The sequence below is a fragment of the Sinohyriopsis cumingii genome, chromosome 15 (assembly GCF_028554795.1).
Source record: "Sinohyriopsis cumingii isolate HCF-2022 chromosome 15, ASM2855479v2, whole genome shotgun sequence".
In the NCBI taxonomy this organism is placed as follows: domain Eukaryota; kingdom Metazoa; phylum Mollusca; class Bivalvia; order Unionida; family Unionidae; genus Sinohyriopsis; species Sinohyriopsis cumingii.
In genome coordinates, this window is record NC_142975.1 from 126,155,681 (window position 1) to 126,173,846 (window position 18,166).

Genomic DNA, 18,166 nt, shown 5'->3' on the forward strand with positions numbered 1-18,166 from the left:
AGCATTTGTTTGATTTGTATTGTGACTTTAATGAACTGTTTATTTTTTTTATCGTATTGTTGCCTTTTGGTTGTGAAGTGGACTGAAATTAGATCTCGTTCAGACGTGTTTAAAACAAGTGTACTTATCTTTTTCCTTTCAAAGTGGAATACAATGTTGTCTAACGCGTACGTGATAGAGTAGAGGCCGTTCATTTTTGTGCTCAAGCTTAAGGTCAAACTGATCTTCGTGCGATCGTGATTGAAACAGCGACCGTGTAGTTGTTGGTTTTTTGTTTTGCTGCCCGCATTGTGTTGTTGCCTTCAAATTTATGGGTTCCTGCCTAGATGTATACACACTTTTTAAATTTCATTTCTTAGTTTATTCGATGCTCTCATTAAACATATTACATAGCTTTGACATAGTTTTCGATTCATTCCAAATTTCATCTTTCTTCTATCTGGTAAATAAAGATATTTTCTCGTTCTTCCTATCTCTGTATCTCGACCACTCTATGTTCGCTGGATTGCACCTGTAAGTCTGATGTTATCCGTTTTTTACGCTATTTCGAACTTTGTTTTTGTGCTTATTGATGTTTTCGTTTGTCGTTATTTTTTGGATTGAATGGTGTAAGTTAGAAACTTACTGGCTATGGTCTAAAACATCTATACACGCGAGAAAAAAGAAAACATGAAACAAATAATTTAGATAATGGATTTGCATTAATGTTACTCTATGTTGAACATTTTATTGTGTTGTTTTTTTTTCTCTAAAGGTATGATCATATTGGTGTATGTCGCATTTTTATGGATGTTGTCATTGTCCGCTGAGTTGAGTGTATATTACATTTGCCCAAAAATAAAAACAAAACTAAGAAAAAATTTAGAAACATGAAACAAAACGGTGCAAAAAAGGACAAACGAAGCAATTTAGAAAAATCATTTGCAATGTTGTTACTCTCTTTTGCAGATTTTATTATGTTAATTACTTTTTTCCTCCAAAGGTGGAACCCTATGGATGTACTTCCATTCCTGCAGGCTTTCTATACAGTTGGGCAGGTTTCCTTGTCTTCCTTCCCTATTTATTGAGTTTTCATTCACGAGTGACCTCTTAAGGTTTGTTGTTTAGAAGTAAGTGTCAAGTCTCCTTGAAGTACATGGTCATATTTGTATTTGCATCGTATTTGTTCGTGCTACTTACCTTGTAGATGTCTTGTTATGGGCTTTAACCTAAGTCACACTTTCGATAGACAGAGAGACATTGGAAATATTAGTTATTATCTACAGTTTGGAACTATACTTTGTGCCTTAAAGCAATGTTGTTCGGAAAGTTTTATCAGCCAACGTGTTTTCAATAATGTTTAAGGGAGTTGCTGTTTGTTATTGCTTTTGCAATATCAGAAGAGTGTTTACTCTTAGAGCGCATGAAAATTACATCTGTTCACCTCCTAAAGATTAAAGATATACATTGAATCACTAATAATATTAGTTATATGTTTACCACAACAACTGTAGAGTCTGAATGAGAACTAGAAGGATCTATACCCAGATATACATACAGAGCGACGTTAATTGTATAAACTAGTTGGTTGTCCCAATGTCTAACGTGAATTGTTTTTCTTCAGGTCTGTAATGGTACCATAAAATCAAATCAACGTTGATGCAAAGATTTAGTTTTCTTTAGTTTCATTAAAAAAGTTTTAATTTTTACAATATACAGCTTTTTAATATGTGGCTATGTTGAAAATACATGTCCAAAGGTTAATTAGTTTATTTGAATATTTAAAAATATTAAGTTGTTTTGTATATAGTGTCATTTGGTAATTTACTCCATGACCTCTTCATGCTCATGATTTGGTATTTGAATTATGTAGAAAGTACGTGACTGGTTTAGTAATAAAATTCTTCATTGACGCAAGCACACGGAGAGATGTTTTTTGAACCAATTATAATACAGATCCGTGTCTAAATAACTATAAATACCCTAGTCTAGAGATAATCATTTCGTATTTTTATATTCAATCAATCTGATACAGCAAGACGAAAACAGGGTGATCATATGTTTGCAAGAGAAAACGTGGACACAACTGTGTAAGTATCATATGATATCATATGTGTTGAACTTTATTTGAATTATGTTGTCTCTAGTATGGGCAACATGCGATAATATCAATAAAACCACACGATTCTCTTTTGTGAAAGGAAACAATGAGTCGAAAGACGTCTGATGTCATTGTATTACTTTCTGTTGTTTACGAGTTAGCCAACTGGTGCTGGGTTTTAAAACCTTCGTTGAAAAGGCATGCCTTATGTAAAAAAAGCAAAAACATTTTTTTATCAAGTTAAGTCAACTGTAAGCCAGTTTCGGGGTTATTAGTATAGACTAAAGAATTATAACTTTGTTTAATGTCAACATATGTTCATTATTAGAATTTAGAGAAAATTATGCAAATATAATTTTAACTGAAACAGATGAGGCTTTAGTGCATTGTCTAAATCTAATCCATCATATTAAAGAAATCAGTAAATCAAATTTGTTTCATTATGTTGGTAGTGAATTTGCAATCATATTTCGAAACGCCATTCACACAATTTTGTGTTTTTAATTCTTCTAGAATGTCCGCGGTACATTAGGTGATATCTTTCGTGATCACATATGTTCAACAGTGGAAACAATTCGCGGATTTGAATGACTTCAATGTTCTCTTCTGGATTTGCAAATGACTGGTATATCCTCCTATTCCTTTTATAGTTTGATGTTTACGAACCTGATACTACCCTCCATCATTTGTATGTGTGACAAAACTGATATCATACTCTGACCGCATTGTATGTATATATTCCATATATGTTCATCCTTCGACTTTTTCAGCAATTGGTGCACCTTCCTGTTCATAGTCATATCACTGGAGCCTTTCTGTACTTTACATGTAAATGTATGATTTCTTATACTGTCTTATTTTCTATTCTCTTCACACTTTGATTTTACTTTTTATTTACACTTACTATTTCATTAAACGTCAAGTCATCTTACCTTGTATGTGACTTTGATCTTACTGTAGCAAGACTCTCCGCAATATTGGTCTGTGTGCCAGATCACCATAACATTAATTAGCAATATTCTTAATATTGTACGATACACTGCATTATAGTCAATGCCATTTTCGTGTCTGTTTCTTGTTTTACAAAATATGCCTTATGGAAATGCTTTTTGGATTCAGCATGCAAATATAATGAGAGTATTATAAACTTTCTTAACTGTTATATTTATGGGATCACAAAATGAGATGTATCTTGTGTCGTCGAATTCCAATTTTGCGATAGGGAATAGACTCTGACTCTACACCCCAACATAAATATCCAAATATAAAAAAAGCTTGTAAAGCATGCTGACTGTCTGTAAAATATGCGCCAGCATGTGATGAAAAAGGTTGTTCGATATTATCTTTTATGTCTCAGGTATGATGGTTCATGAGTTTAGATATTTGTTGACTAGTTTGTCTAATATTTAGGATGTCATATTCTTCCATGTGATGGAATAACTAACATTTGCTGTTACTCACTAAGGACGAGAATGTATATTTTAATGTTTTTTTTCGCATTATTACTACTGAAAGAAGTAATTTTAATGAAAGAACAGTGCGAACATATATGTCTTTTGCGTTTAGTTGTGATCCTTTATACATGATTTTTTCGCTAGTTTAGAATTAATTAGGAAATCTTTTCGACTGTTAGTCTATATATATATATATATATATATATATATATATATATATATATATATATATATATATATATATATATATATATATATATATATATATATATATATATATATATAGGATTGTATTCGTCTTCGTTAGACTTGAAATTATCTTTAAAACAGTTTGCAAACGCATTGATCTCTTTCAATAACATCTTATCTTCCTGGATTAATGATTATAACATGTAAAGAAGATCAAGAAGTTGCATTTTTGATCTTCTGTAGATGATAGGTAAATGAATCTCAAATATTTATCAGTTTCCAATAACGACTTGTACTGACTGTAATTTTCATATGTTGGAGAATAGGCGATCTTAATTGATTATATCTGTAATAATTTAGCGAAATAGACGCATTCTGAACATAAATAGGAAAGTGTTTCTGTTATCCAGTTCTAGCGCTAGGCATGCATAACCGAAACAACGAGAAAATACATTTGGTCATAAAATAATTTCACTGGCCCGTTTTCTTTTTAATTAATTGTTAATGTTTAAGTCGGAAATAAATGATACATTTATATAAGGTATACATTATGACTTAGTATTCTAATATTGTTTCGTTAATAGACGGGTCAAGGAATGTTTAATGGGGTTGTTAATAACAAACATTAGGTGATGGGACCTTTGTACCTAAGGAGTTAGGGTCACAATTAGGCATTTGAGTGATTTGTGAGAATTTTTCTGTAGTTTGCCTTAATATTAATCTAAATTGTCTAGGGGTTAACCATCGGTATTTACAACTATGAAAGATGCTTAGGGCACTAACATTGCAAAACATTATGAAGAAAATCTCTGGGTCAGCAAGTTAAAATCATTTTGAAGAAACAGTTTACGTTTATGTTCCCTAAATGCATGATACTATCGTTTGTGTTAATATAAATTTCCTAAATACACAATAGGTTCTTTTCGTGTTAATTTAACTTTCTTAAATATACAGTAGGGCCTTTTGGTGTTAATTCAAGTTTCCTAAATACACAATGTGGCATTTTGGTGTTAATTTAAGTTTCATACAGAACCAATTGTGTCTTTTCGTTTTAGTTTCATTTTACTAATTAGACAGAAGAATGTAATTATCTCCATAGGGTACAAGAATGGGATCTAGAATCGGAAGTAGCTGATGGGCTTATTGGATCACTATGTATTATTTCATATGACAGTGCTCCATAGAATCGCAAAGCAAATTAAACTAAAATGACACAAGCAAGTCGGATGATGAGGTAATATATACATCAAATGGTGATTTAGTGCGAACAAGCCAGGTGTGATAACTCACACTGAGCATCGTTGATGCGGCTCAGACGCGCTATGTTTCTAAAACACTGAACATGAATAATGATATTTGTCTTTTCTTAAGATTCAAGATTCGACTTTGTACTAAGGTTGAAGATCAAACTATGCCAATTTCAATGAATTTGGTCATTCAAACATTATAGGCCTTATTTCTGTTTAGTTTCAGTAATATTCATCAAGGGTTTAGCTTACTCATCTGAACAGAATCGAAGGAATGTGGAAATCCAGCCTACTAGTTCTGTGTTGCCTTTTGTCATGGATTACACCAATAGTGTGTCAAAGTGGGTAGCAGTGAGTTATTTATTATGGTTTTGAATATTATAATAAATAGCGCTTTTGGGTTTAATTGCTTAGGAATAATAATTTTTGGATACGCACAAAATGTATACAGCAAAGACATATATATATATATATATATATATATATATATATATATATATATATATATATATATATATATATATATATATATATATATATATATATATATATATATGCTCAATTGCCATTCATCATTATTATAATCAATTATTTATAATGTCGTTTTTTGAAACTAACACTTACTCGCTACGCTAACATTGGTAATCTAACTAAACGAGTTATGATTGTAACTGGTCGAACAGATAATTTAACTTGTTAGGTCTCAAGTTTTGACGTCTCCATTTGAAAAGTGAAAATTCATTCTGCTCAACGAGCTAGGTGATAAAGAATTACAGATACAGTTCTTTTGAGATGCTGTTAGTTTGTTATAATATTAGCTAGAAAAAAGTGTATATTTGGATCTAGGTACTTATTCTGATATGTAATGTGTTAACATGAAAATTGCAATGTATTAATATTGCACATAATATTATTTACATAAAATCTATATTTAAAGGTACTTGCGGGAATACCCAATACAATCCTACATTTAGTATGTGCTGCAACGGAGTGGTTCAGCCAAAATCAGGGTTGCAACCTTCTTGCTGTGGAACACAAGGATATGATGCAAGATTCTACATGTGCTGCTCGGGAGCTATACAGCCTCTTTCGGGATTGAAACCTTCTTGCTGCGGAACAAAAGGATATGACGCAACATTCTACATGTGCTGCTCGGGAACTGTCCAGCCTCTATCAGGATTGCAACCTTCATGCTGCGGAACAAACGGATATGACGCAAAATTCTACATGTGCTGCTCGGGAACCATCCAGCCTCTTTCAGGATTGCAACCCTCTTGCTGTGGAACGAAAGGATATGACGCAAAATTCTACATGTGCTGCTCGGGAACCATCCAGCCTCTTTCAGGATTGCAACCATCTTGCTGTGGAACGAAAGGATATGATGCAAAGTTCTACATGTGCTGCTCGGGAAATATCCAGCCTCTTTCAGGATTGCAACCTTCTTGTTGTGGAACAATAGGATACGATGCGGCTTTCAGAAAGTGCTGCAATGGTGTATTGTGCTAAGTGGCACTACCAACGTAGCTTTTATTCTGTTAACGAAAATGTAATAATAAACACCATCTTTAAATAAAGGTACTTAACATCTCTGACGAAACATACATTTTTTAATTGACACCGATTCCTTTTTCTATTTGCACTTTTCATATTCATTTTTTCAAATGTTGCTTGTTCCACCTTTGTGACAAGTTTCATGTCCTTTGACATTTGGTCGTTATAAAGTTTTTTTCGTTACAGATGATGTGCCCAAAGACTTTGTACGTTTATTTATATGCAAGAAAACTCAATTTCACTAAAATGTCAAATAATGAAATCATTTGAAAAATTACTTGATGGAATATCTTGTAGAATTTAAAAAATGTCTTAAAAGAAAAATAGTTAGTAGATGTAATGATGAAGAAAAATTTGACATTTTATAAAGATTGTACAAATTTAAAAAAAATGGAATACAAAAAGGAGATAAGAAAATTTTTTTACCAATAAATAAGCTTAAAGTTAAAAATAAATGAAACAGATGAAACACAAATGAACAAAGAATTTAAACTAAACGATTAAAATGGAAGGATACTCAAAACAACTGACACAGGTTAAAAGGAAATAATTTAAAATAATCAATGTCAGTCGAGCGACCTAAATGAATCATATCTCAAAACTGTCAAGGGATCGAAAGAGAATTAAAGAATGTTAAAGAAAAGAATCTTAATCATCGTTACAATATTGTACTTAAAATATATAACTATATCACATACATGAAAAAGAAAATAAATATATAAATAAAGGTTTAAAAATAGTTGAATAATAATAATTTTAGAAAATCAAAAAACCAATTGAAACAAAATGTGAGTTTAGCCTATACTTTCTGCAATACTCTTGTACTTTCTGAAGTCACCTATCTTGAACTATATTTGATATCACCATTGTTTCTCATTGTTTTTATTGCTCGCTTCCAACATTTCTCTTCAGTTCTTGTTGACATACAAAAGTTAGTCTCTGACTTCGCTAGCTTTCATTTCGGCTTCTAATTGATATATAGACAATTGCAATGATGAAGGAAAAGCCGAAATAAATTTCAGGAATAACAGATAATTGCAAAATGTCTGAAGCAAATGCGACGAATTCTCCGGGACAAACGATACTATCGTTTGACGGATAATGGCAACAGCGTTACTCTGTAGATTCATTAGGGGTATCACAAACATCTGCCGGACGAGAAAATAATGTTTTCCTTTCTTTTTTGAATATATTGCTGCCTCTCTAGGTTTTCACTGAAGGAAGTATAATTTAAACGATCGGCATTATTGATAATAAGTCTGTAATACTGTTTCATTTTTGTTCATAATGTACTAATCTTTACAGTAACATTGTTACAATGTGATGACAATATCTATGAAATCAAGCACTAATCAATGCTACAGTTAATAAATTGTCTCTAGAAAGTTAAAAGAAAACCTTGAAAAATATGAATATGTCACACAATCTGTAATATCGTATTTCAACTAATTTTATAGTTTTGTTTACTCGCGACTTGATATTAAAATTAAATATGTGTCTGTTAAGATTTTCTCGGCCGGTAATTTTGTATCTTAGCTGCATTTAGTACATGCTACAGAACGTATTGAAATTATTACATCCATATATAAGTGTATTGTACATTCATTTAATTTGTTTGAGCTCTTAAAACATATCTTAATAGTCAAAAGTGTTTAATCACATTTAAATTCCCTGTTAGATTTAGAATTTCACATTAGTAATATTGTTGGATATTTTAACCAAAATATCCTGTTTCTTATGAACCTCTCCTAAATATTCGGAATTTCAGCACTACTTTCAATGTAGACCGGATAACTCTTAGCAGATTTGCTTCATTAATGGAGACTCAGTCATTTTCACATGATGGAGACTCAGTCATTTTCACATGATATGCAACAACTCGATTGTATGTGGAGACACCATGCTAAAAACACACATCTGTCAGCTATATGATCTATTGATGTGATTGTGAATACTCAGTGAGCCTTCTTACACTGTTTAGGTCACTACCTACTTCATTCACCCCTCTATCACAGATATGACAAATATATCGTATCGTAAATTCTAGGGAGCTTTCTGAGAACGAAATTATGCATTTGTTTTATTGCAGCATCTAGTCCAAATACGGCTGAAAATCACTGCGAAATTCATTTATAACACATTTTGTTCACACCTGTTAACTACTTGCTATTTCATATTCATCCTCCTGAAATCCATGGTTTGGCCAGGATGAGTGCTTAGGAGTTTGCAGCATTTTATTTTATGAAGTGTTCAGCTTGATTCTGTTAAGCAGAATACTTTCAAAATATTTTACTACTAAATTTGCTGGTACCTGTTTATTAGGTATGTTTGCTCATCACGTGCACCTGCAGATTCGAGATAACTTGAGGCGAGAAAGGCAATAGTGACACTATGTTGGCAATAGAACCCTTCTATAAAGGACAAGGAACACATAAATGCAATTATATCTGACTATACTTGACTTGCCAATTTGATCCAAATGACACAAAACTAATTGGCTGACTGGCATACAGCACTTTTTACACACAGTAATATTAATGTCAAACTAATTACTAACGATATGAAGTAGTGTCACCTTAGTTTGATTAATAAAAAATGATAACAAAATGTTCTCATTTACAAATCACACATTTTACATGAGAGAGAGAGAGAGAGAGAGAGAGAGAGAAAGTCTGGCACATTAAATTTACTGCTATAGATTGTGGTAGATGCTGTTATGCGTCTCATTCAAGATAACCCTCTGATTGATGTGTTAAAATGAAGTGCAGGTAGTGTCTTCAATATAAATTTACAAAGGAATTTGAGAAAGGAAACGACAGTTGAGTTAGATGTCGACCATATACAAACTTTGCAAACGCAGTAGGAAACAAAAGGTGTGACTACAAGCAAAATTGATATTATGGCACAGAGAATGTGGAAAGTAAACCTCTTCTCAATGCGGTCACATACGAAAATCGAAAACATGAAACTGATGACAATACAAAAATAACTTTTGAAATTGAACCCCAAAATCAATATTGCACATTAAATGGATCAGATAAAATATATGCTACAAGCCAAATCATGAGTTATTATCTTTAATTCAGTAACAGAGACTTTCATTGTAATAGGTGCTAACTAAATAATAAACAGTACATTTCACGACGCAATTTCGCATCTCTGCATTGACAAACTATTGAGTGATACTTGGCGCATGAGAGATTTGCTTGAGGTATAGAGTAGTATGCAAAGCGATGAATTATGACAAGAGGTTGAGAGAGAATGTTAGAATCAAAATAGGGGAAACTTCAGCAGTAAACTAAAGAAACCCAAACATAAAGCATTTGAATATCATATGGGGAATATGAAAGAATGATAAAGGTTAGAGGTATCAAACAACAAAGGTTCTAAATATAAATTAGAGAGAACATCAGAATATACCGATTTAGCGCGATATGTATAAAGACTCGTACATTATGTTTTAGAAATGTAAAGCCATATGCGAAGGAAATCGGCAGCAATAAACTGGAAAGATTTCACTCGGTACTTGCTCAGCTATTTCAGTGTATACCTTTCTCCCTGAGGATTTGACATAGAAAACGTAAGTTCTAGTAAACGGGTATAAAGAAATAAGTAAATAAATTACTATACAACAAGTTTAAAATCTATCAGAAAGAAATTTAAATGCGATAGAATGTGAATCGTTATTTAATATGGCATTGTAACTCAGTACGAATAGACATTAGCTAGGGCACTCAATGGTTTTGATCATTTGTCTCACGCGTGGATACTAATGGTTTTAAAAACATTGCATTGCACACAGAAGGTGCACTGGAAATTGGCATCGAGTCAAAACAAACGTCATTTCGACAGACACAGTGTAGCCCATAATGAATTTCCAGCGAAACATTTTATGTCATTGTAAGCATTTTCTCTGTCGCGAGCTGTATGTTTGTTTTTGCCTGTTTGTCAATTGCATTCTAAGTGCAACCTTTGTTTTGTATTTCGTGTTCGATGGTTGTGTATTTGAAGACTTCGCTTAGGCAAAACGAAGTCGAACTCTTCTTTGCTTATATCATTAATGCCTTACAGCGAATATGTAGAGCTGGTCTTGTATTAAGAAGAACTGTTGTTTTTGTTGCTGATGAAACGAATTATAAAGGGGTTTAAGTACTCTACAAATCCTTTTCCAGTGCACGGTACGATCAAATCTTTGTTGTTGTATAAGCATTCTTTCTACTGTTGAACTGATTCTATATGTGGTACCTTTTCAATAACACCATCCCAGAAGGCATAACGGTGATTAACGAAACACCCGAACCCGACGTGGTAGGCTGCATAAAATGCGCTTTTCCAAGAAAGCTATAGAGGCATATATCAGAAACACAATGCTAGTACTTACAGACTGGTAACGCTTCTTTTTTTAAGCCTGGCACCTGGTTAGAGAACTGATGAAGTATCTGTATTATGCTGGTCCATTGAGTCTTGTACGTTTTGGATTAAGTTGCGGTTCATCGACTTCGCGCCACCTGCTTTTAAGACACCAAAGTCGTCGCCAGTGTTCATATGTAAATTTACATTTGGCACAGGCAAACCGACGTCACATTGTATACTAGCTACAAACTTAGACGATAGCTCAAATGCGTTTATATCACGGTCAAGAAGAGAGTCTCGCTATGTTTAAAAGTTCATGCCAGTGTATTAGCCAGCGATAATCTTTATATAAAGTATGTATAAATGGTTAATGGATGCCACCGTGACGTGGTTTATCATAGGCGATTGTACGTGTTACTCTGTGGGACTCAGACCCACATAAATGAGTTGCAACAGTGTACTGTTTTGTCCATCATGCATAAGTGCATTCGTTTTGTGTTTTTTTTTTTAAGATAGAAGCGGACATATCACAGTTGGAATGAAATGACTGTAGATGTGCCAGTTCCGAAAAATATACGTCTTTAGAGTCTTGGGATGGAACGATCGTTTTGAGAAAGAAGTTATATGGTGGAGCAGTACCCGTGGGTGTGGCCCACCCGATTACCGCTTTGTAGTTCACACTCGTTCCAGAAGCGGCAGTCTGCATTTTCGATCGTATCCATGCCGTAATTCCTAGATGGAAAGGTAATTAGTTATCTGCGTTCCAGTTGCAAACGAGGTAACCTTAACACTTGTTATCTGCGTTCATTAAAACTGTTGTTGTCAAGGGCTTCCGAAAATATGTACGTCCAGGCTCTAACTAAATCTCCAGAATCGCTAGACGCCTATTTGAATCGGTGCAAATAATCTGTTCTAGAGCCCGGTACACCTAAAGGATGAGTCAATACAACATACATTGTCACAAGATGATTCCATCAAAGTTATATTCGACACGTTAAATAGTATTTGTGATGTCTAGGCTACCATGACTGTATAAGAGCAAAGTTTAAAAACAAATTATTATTCACTGAAAAGTGTTTGGAAGGAGAATTTAGCGATTTAATCTATAATTACGAGGCTGCAATTACAAAGAATTAGAATACTGCTTTATCATTCATTTGTCTTTGGTCAAAATGAGTTGTACTATGGTTTCCGTTGAGCAACCACATTCTGAAGCAGGTACGGCCCCTCAAGCCATCAAAGACCACATAGCAAGCATTTGAAACTCTTACTGACATGACAGCCTTCGAAACCATTTGTGACACTTTTCATGCAATTAAAAATTCCGACTTGCGCCAGAAAGTTGTTACTCGCGATAGGATTTCAATCAATATATGCTGTTCTCCATTCCACGAAACAACATTTCCTGACAGATATGTAGAAAATGTATGAACTGTATTCATGCTGAATGTGTCGCAATATTTTGGATATTCTTGCCAAGAAAGCACTTAGGCATGTTGGTGGTGAATAATTAGTTGATACGTCCGATGAGATATACGCTAATAGGTGTTTGGCTATAGATCAAAGGTGCCATTTGGTACCAAATATACTACAAGATGCAATCTCCAGGACAAGAAGACGTTTATATATCGAAACCTAACTACAAACATTATTCCACGATTCACGTAGCAGAGTTACAGGATTAATCTTAATGATGGTATCTAAGAGTGGCAGGGCAAGACAATTTTTCAATATACCGTTTCTACAGTAAACTCGATGTAGACTGGTACTTCTTTTAGGCTATATCATTTAAAGAAGGCGTCAACATTTTATTTCTATTTTTCATATTTTATTAGCTCATCTTCACACGAAGACTTAATGCTTTAATCCAATTGAGTTATTTTGTTTATTATATTTGGCTTTATGATAGATAACTGTAGTTTTAACCGTTTCCTTTGGTAGATACCTTTCTCCGCTTCCATCATCTCCGATACTATAGTCTCCTTTGCATTGGTTTAGAAATTGTAGTGTTAGTAGGCTGTGTTTGTAAAGAAAGAAACGTAAACCCAAAATTGTACACAACTTGCTAACATACGTGCAAACAGAAGACGTCAACATGACCCATTTCATACCCTTTGTTGAGCGCTCGTGGTAAATGGAAGTCTCAGGTACGAAAACTAGTAGCATGTAGTCAAATTTTACAATCTGGGCAGCAACTTCGCTGGTGTCCAGGTACCAATTGTTTTTCCATTGTCCATCTATCTTATTAAAACATGTACGCTTATTTAAGCGAGATAACTCTGCTGGAACTGTAACGGGGCAAATGTTATCCGGTCATAAGAGGTGAGTTTTTAATGATGTGTATCGCAATAGTAAAAACAAATCATACAAAGTACAGAGTATGATCTAGATATGAATTAATATAATCTCAGATGTTGGCAAGAGACTCAGCGTTTTTAAGCATGACAGAAACAATAACTCTTCATAATGTACCAATCACAGCTAATTATGTTGTTTATTTCTGAATACAAAGTTCCGTGCACTTTAAGTTCAGCTCACCTGTGGATGTACAATTGGTACCGTCACACCTATAACCAGTAATATGTGATATAGCTAAATTCTTTACAAGCAACAAGTATATTTAGTCTCGCTTGTGGAAAACATGTTGAGGATCTACCAAGCTTTGTCTTATATTGACATGTATGGATGTGACATTGAACTAGGTTCAACTACTTTGTCCTTATTTGTGTTTTACCATCAAAGTAGTTTGGGGGAATAAGATGTTTTTTTTAACATATCAACATTTGTTGAAGTTCACATGGGTGACATAGGATAAATCACATTATGTCGTATTACCGGGGCTAGGGTCAATCTACTGATTAGTATGTACCTCTCCTACATGAGAAAAGGATAAAATTTCTTAACTTAAAGACTTTAAGTTGGATTGGTAGACGCAGAACATAATATCGGAGACAGGTGGACATGAACCAATCATATTATAACGTAAATTGATGCTGACTGCAGACACACGAGTTCAATAACCATCGGTTCTTCCGCGAAGATCAGTCTAGCCATTCTCTTGGTATCAAAAATAGAAATCGTGATTTAGGAAGTGAACAGAATTCATTCAACAAGTTAATCTGATCCGAAATATAGTAAATGGCAGCTTCTACGCAGTTATGGTGAAATTTGGTTGACATTTTGGGAAGACAATAAAAGAAAATTGTCACAGAGAAGCAATAATATTCGATAGTGAAATAGAGTTAAAATGAGAAGGAGAGTTGCATGTAAGAAAGAGTTTTAGCTTATGATCAAGGACACAAAAGAGACATAAGCAACGTATAGAGAAATGAGATGGGGAAGTTTGATGACCGAACCGGAGATAAATATGTGTAGGCACTGCCCCATGGGTCAAGGGATAGGTTGAAGTTACCTGTGTTATATTCCCATCTGAAATAGAAGGTGCATAATTAAGATTATAAAGATACAAATATTTTATATTTGCCCTACACCTGAAATTAAGAATAATGGCCATAAAGTTAGGAGCAGAGATACTCAAAGCAATGAAAAAGAAACACTATATCAATTTTTGAACATTTTAAGGTTTACAGTGAGAAATTATTTAATCAAGTGTACGCATATTAGCATCATGACGGAGGACAAGTATAATATTTCACAAATATTCTCTTTATTTTAATTACCAATCACTGCAGACGGTATTCCATTTCTTGAAACGTCGTGTATGGTAAAAGGGAGATAACATCAGTTCATTAGACACATATTAGGCAGCATGCAAATACATTATTATATTATAAATTAATGAGAACCACACATATAGGCTTCTGTATGTAGTGCAGACCTTTAATGTGTCTTTTATTCTGTAAGATAAGAATGCTGTCTTATATCACATATTTCAGGATGTAAACAATACCTGCATGTGGAGCATATCCTTTCGTAAACATGCAAATATGATCACATGATAGTTTTGATTCTAACGATGGGATACACAGTTTCAAAAACAGTGTTGACTTGAATGGGAATAATGGGCTATATGAAGCTAATGTGGGTATCACTCTAAAATGTTTGACCTTATTTGGAAATTTCAAAAATGACAATTATACAGAAATGAATAGAAATGAATAACTGAAAGTCAAAGAGGCTCTAAATAGGCTTCTTCTAAAGTGAATACAGAAGAATTTATCTAAATAAATTGAATGAAGAATTTCAAGGAAAGAAAATGTACAAAAACATATTGTGTGGTCGTACATGAACCAGCATCAAACCAGACTAAGATCCAAAGATTTTTCTACATGAATTACGTACTTTTCACCAGACTTTTTACTTTTCATTGAAACATTGGGAGCTATTTATACGGTCCGTCGCTGCACACTTAGGTCCTGTAGGGTGATGTTAACGCCAGAGTTGGCGCGGACCACATCTCGTGGGAGGGACATATGGGTAGACATGGTATTGGCAACTGCAACAACAATGGACATCTGCTCTTGAGGGAGTGCGCTAGATACGACCTCCTGACCACAAACACAGACTGCCGCCAACCTAATCATAATAAAGCAGCTTGGATGCATCCACGGTCTAAGCACTGACCAGGATGTCCTGGTGACCAAAGTCATGTGTGGTGCTGACTGCTGGACAGAACACAGGCTACTGATTTACACGATGAATCTTATAATTCGATCGCCTAAAGGTCCACAGGGAATGAAAGTACCAAAACGACTCAACGTCTCTAAGCTAAACGTCTGCAACACTGTGCAAGCTGTGTCTGAAGCACGTCAATCCGCTGGAAGCCACACACTCTGATACCAAAGACGTAGGTAATTGCTGGGCGGACTTATGGTGTACTCTACTACATCTGAAATCCTTGGCAGCACTGCGTGAATGCACCAAGACTGGTATGACGAGAACCGTGCAGAAATACAGTCCCGGCTCGAGGAGAAGCATCGTCTCCATCCATCGTTCGAACAGCGTCGACCTAAAGTCAACCAGAACGAAAGATGCCTACAGCAGAGTCCGCCAAGCTGTACAGAAGAAACTGCGTGAGATGCAGGAAACATGGCTGAGCAGAAAGATTGATGAAATTTAGTCCTTTGTCGACAGACACGACATGAAGAATTTCTATAGTGCTCTCCGCGATGTTTATGGCCCAGTAACAGCAGGCACAGCCACACACACTCTTGAGTACAGATGGCAGCCCTCTTATAACTGAGAAGGAGAATATACTGGATCGCTGGGAGGAACAATTTTACGGTGTCCTCAACAGACCCTATTCCATCAACGATTAATCGAACAGGTGGAGATCAACGAGAGTTTGGCTGGCCCTCCCACAGTACTGAAAACTCACATGGCCATTGAGCTCCTGTCAAGTGGGAAAGTCCCAGGAGCAGACTCCTTCCCAGCTGAGATCTACAAGTTTGGTGGGCTAAAATAGTAGATAGACTAACAGAGATGCTCTATGGGATGTGTAAACATAAACGCATACCACAGGAGTTCTTAGATGCATCCATCATCCACATTTAGAAACGCAAAGTCAATTGCCAATCCTTTCTACAGCCATAGATGAATCGCTCTACTCTGCGTCTCCGGCAAGATGCTCACCAGGCGTCTGCTGAACAGACTCATATAGCACCTTGATCATAGCCTACTGCCGGAAAGTCAGTGTGGCTTCCGATAAGAGAGGCACCATCGACATGATCATTGTTGCCAGGCTGATGCAATATAGGTGTCTTGAACAAAATATCCAGCTATACACCACCTTTGTGGACCTAACTGTGGCATTCGACACTGTCAGCGGGGAATTCCATAGCAAGATCATGGACAAATTTGGATTTCTAGAAGTCTTCACTGAAATGGTGAGGTATTTTCATGACGGCATGCTTGTTAGAGTGCAAGACCAGGGTAACTAATCCGTACCCTTTGCAGTCATGAATGGTGTGAATCAAGGATGCATCTTATCCACCACTCTCGTCAGACTCATGTTTTCCGAAATGTTGACGGATGCTTCAAGGACATTGATGTGGGATTAGGTCTCCAATACCGTCTGGATGAGAAGTTGTTCAACATGAGAAGGCTTCAAACCGAATCCAAAGTCGAAGTTGAGAACATTCATTACCTCCTATTTGCAGGTGATTGTGATCTAAAAGCCAGCACGGAGGCAGGCATGCAACAGAGTATCGACCTTTTATTCCACAGCATGAACCAACCATCAATCATCGTCAATGGCCAAAAGCTCAGAAGTGTAGAAAGGTTCACATTCCTGATTGCGCCTTCTCACAAGCCGTCCGTACAGACAATGAGGTCAACACGAAGAATGGTAAAGCCAGCGTAGTATTTAGAAGACTCCGCTCAAGGGTATGGGATAGGTGAGGCATCAATCTTGTCACCAAACTAAAAGTCTACGCAACGGTTGTTCTCCCCACTCTCCTCTATATTTGCGAGAACTGGACTGTGTATAGCTGCCATGTTAAAAAACTGAACCACTTCCATATCAGCTCCCTGAGAAAACTAATGAAAATCAGATGTCAGGACAAGATATCGAACATATAGGTGGTCACTCAGACTGGAATGACACGCATGTACACCATGCTGTGCAAGACACAACTCCGATAGGCTGGCTAAGTTGTATATATACAGCTAGTAGGCCTACCTACGAAGGCCTTCTGTGGGGAGCCACTGCAAGGCAAGAGGTCTCACGGTGCTGAAAAAAGAGGTACAAGGACACCCTCAATGCATCGATTAAGAACTTAGAGATTGAACCTGACAGCTGGGAGAGTGTCGCAGCTGATCGATCTACTGGGCGTAGTGAAGTTAATGCCGTTGAGGCATCTTTTGAGGAGAAAAGACTGGTGAACGGAGCTAAGAACCGTGATCTGCGCTAAATCCAGGTACAACAGATTCGCCACTTAGTAGACTATTTCGATCTTAGATCGGACTGATCAGCCATCTCAGGACCCAGCTGTTAAAATAAAAAACTGATTTGGTTAGAAATGTGAGGACACACTAAATAGTCTTCAGCAAGATAAACTAGACATGTCCCGATGTGGTGGACCCAAACACAACTTGCTTGTGTAAGTTGTTCACCCATGGTGTAGGCTTATTTTAGTTGTGTACATTACATTTCAATCCTTGAGTCATACAGTCGATATCAGCCCTTATTAGTTTTTAATTTTTGGGTTGAAAACATAAAAATATAAAGGGCTGCCCGTGATCCTGATTCTGCTATGCAAGGTGCAAGCAAATGACACGTGCAACAAGAGGAAATCGATCTATATCCTGTTGTTTTTTCGCTTCCGAATGTG

General features: G+C 35.6%; 1 protein-coding gene across 2 annotated transcripts; it reads left to right on the forward strand.

Moving 5' to 3' along the window:
* Positions 1-1,994: 1,994 nt before the first annotated feature.
* On the forward strand, positions 1,995-6,548 carry LOC149782706 (uncharacterized). 2 transcript variants are annotated; one of them, XM_089934208.1, is made up of 4 exons: positions 1,999-2,069; positions 2,851-2,914; positions 5,191-5,311; positions 5,908-6,548. In XM_089934208.1, exons 3-4 carry the CDS (start codon positions 5,245-5,247, stop codon positions 6,474-6,476), a joined length of 636 nt encoding a protein of 211 aa, XP_089790334.1. In that variant the 5' UTR covers positions 1,999-2,069; positions 2,851-2,914; positions 5,191-5,244; the 3' UTR covers positions 6,477-6,548. The 2 variants fall into 2 exon arrangements, with proteins under 2 accessions (XP_089790333.1, XP_089790334.1); XM_089934207.1 differs by lacking the exon at positions 2,851-2,914 and having other exon boundaries at positions 1,995-2,069.
* Positions 6,549-18,166: the final 11,618 nt, after the last annotated feature.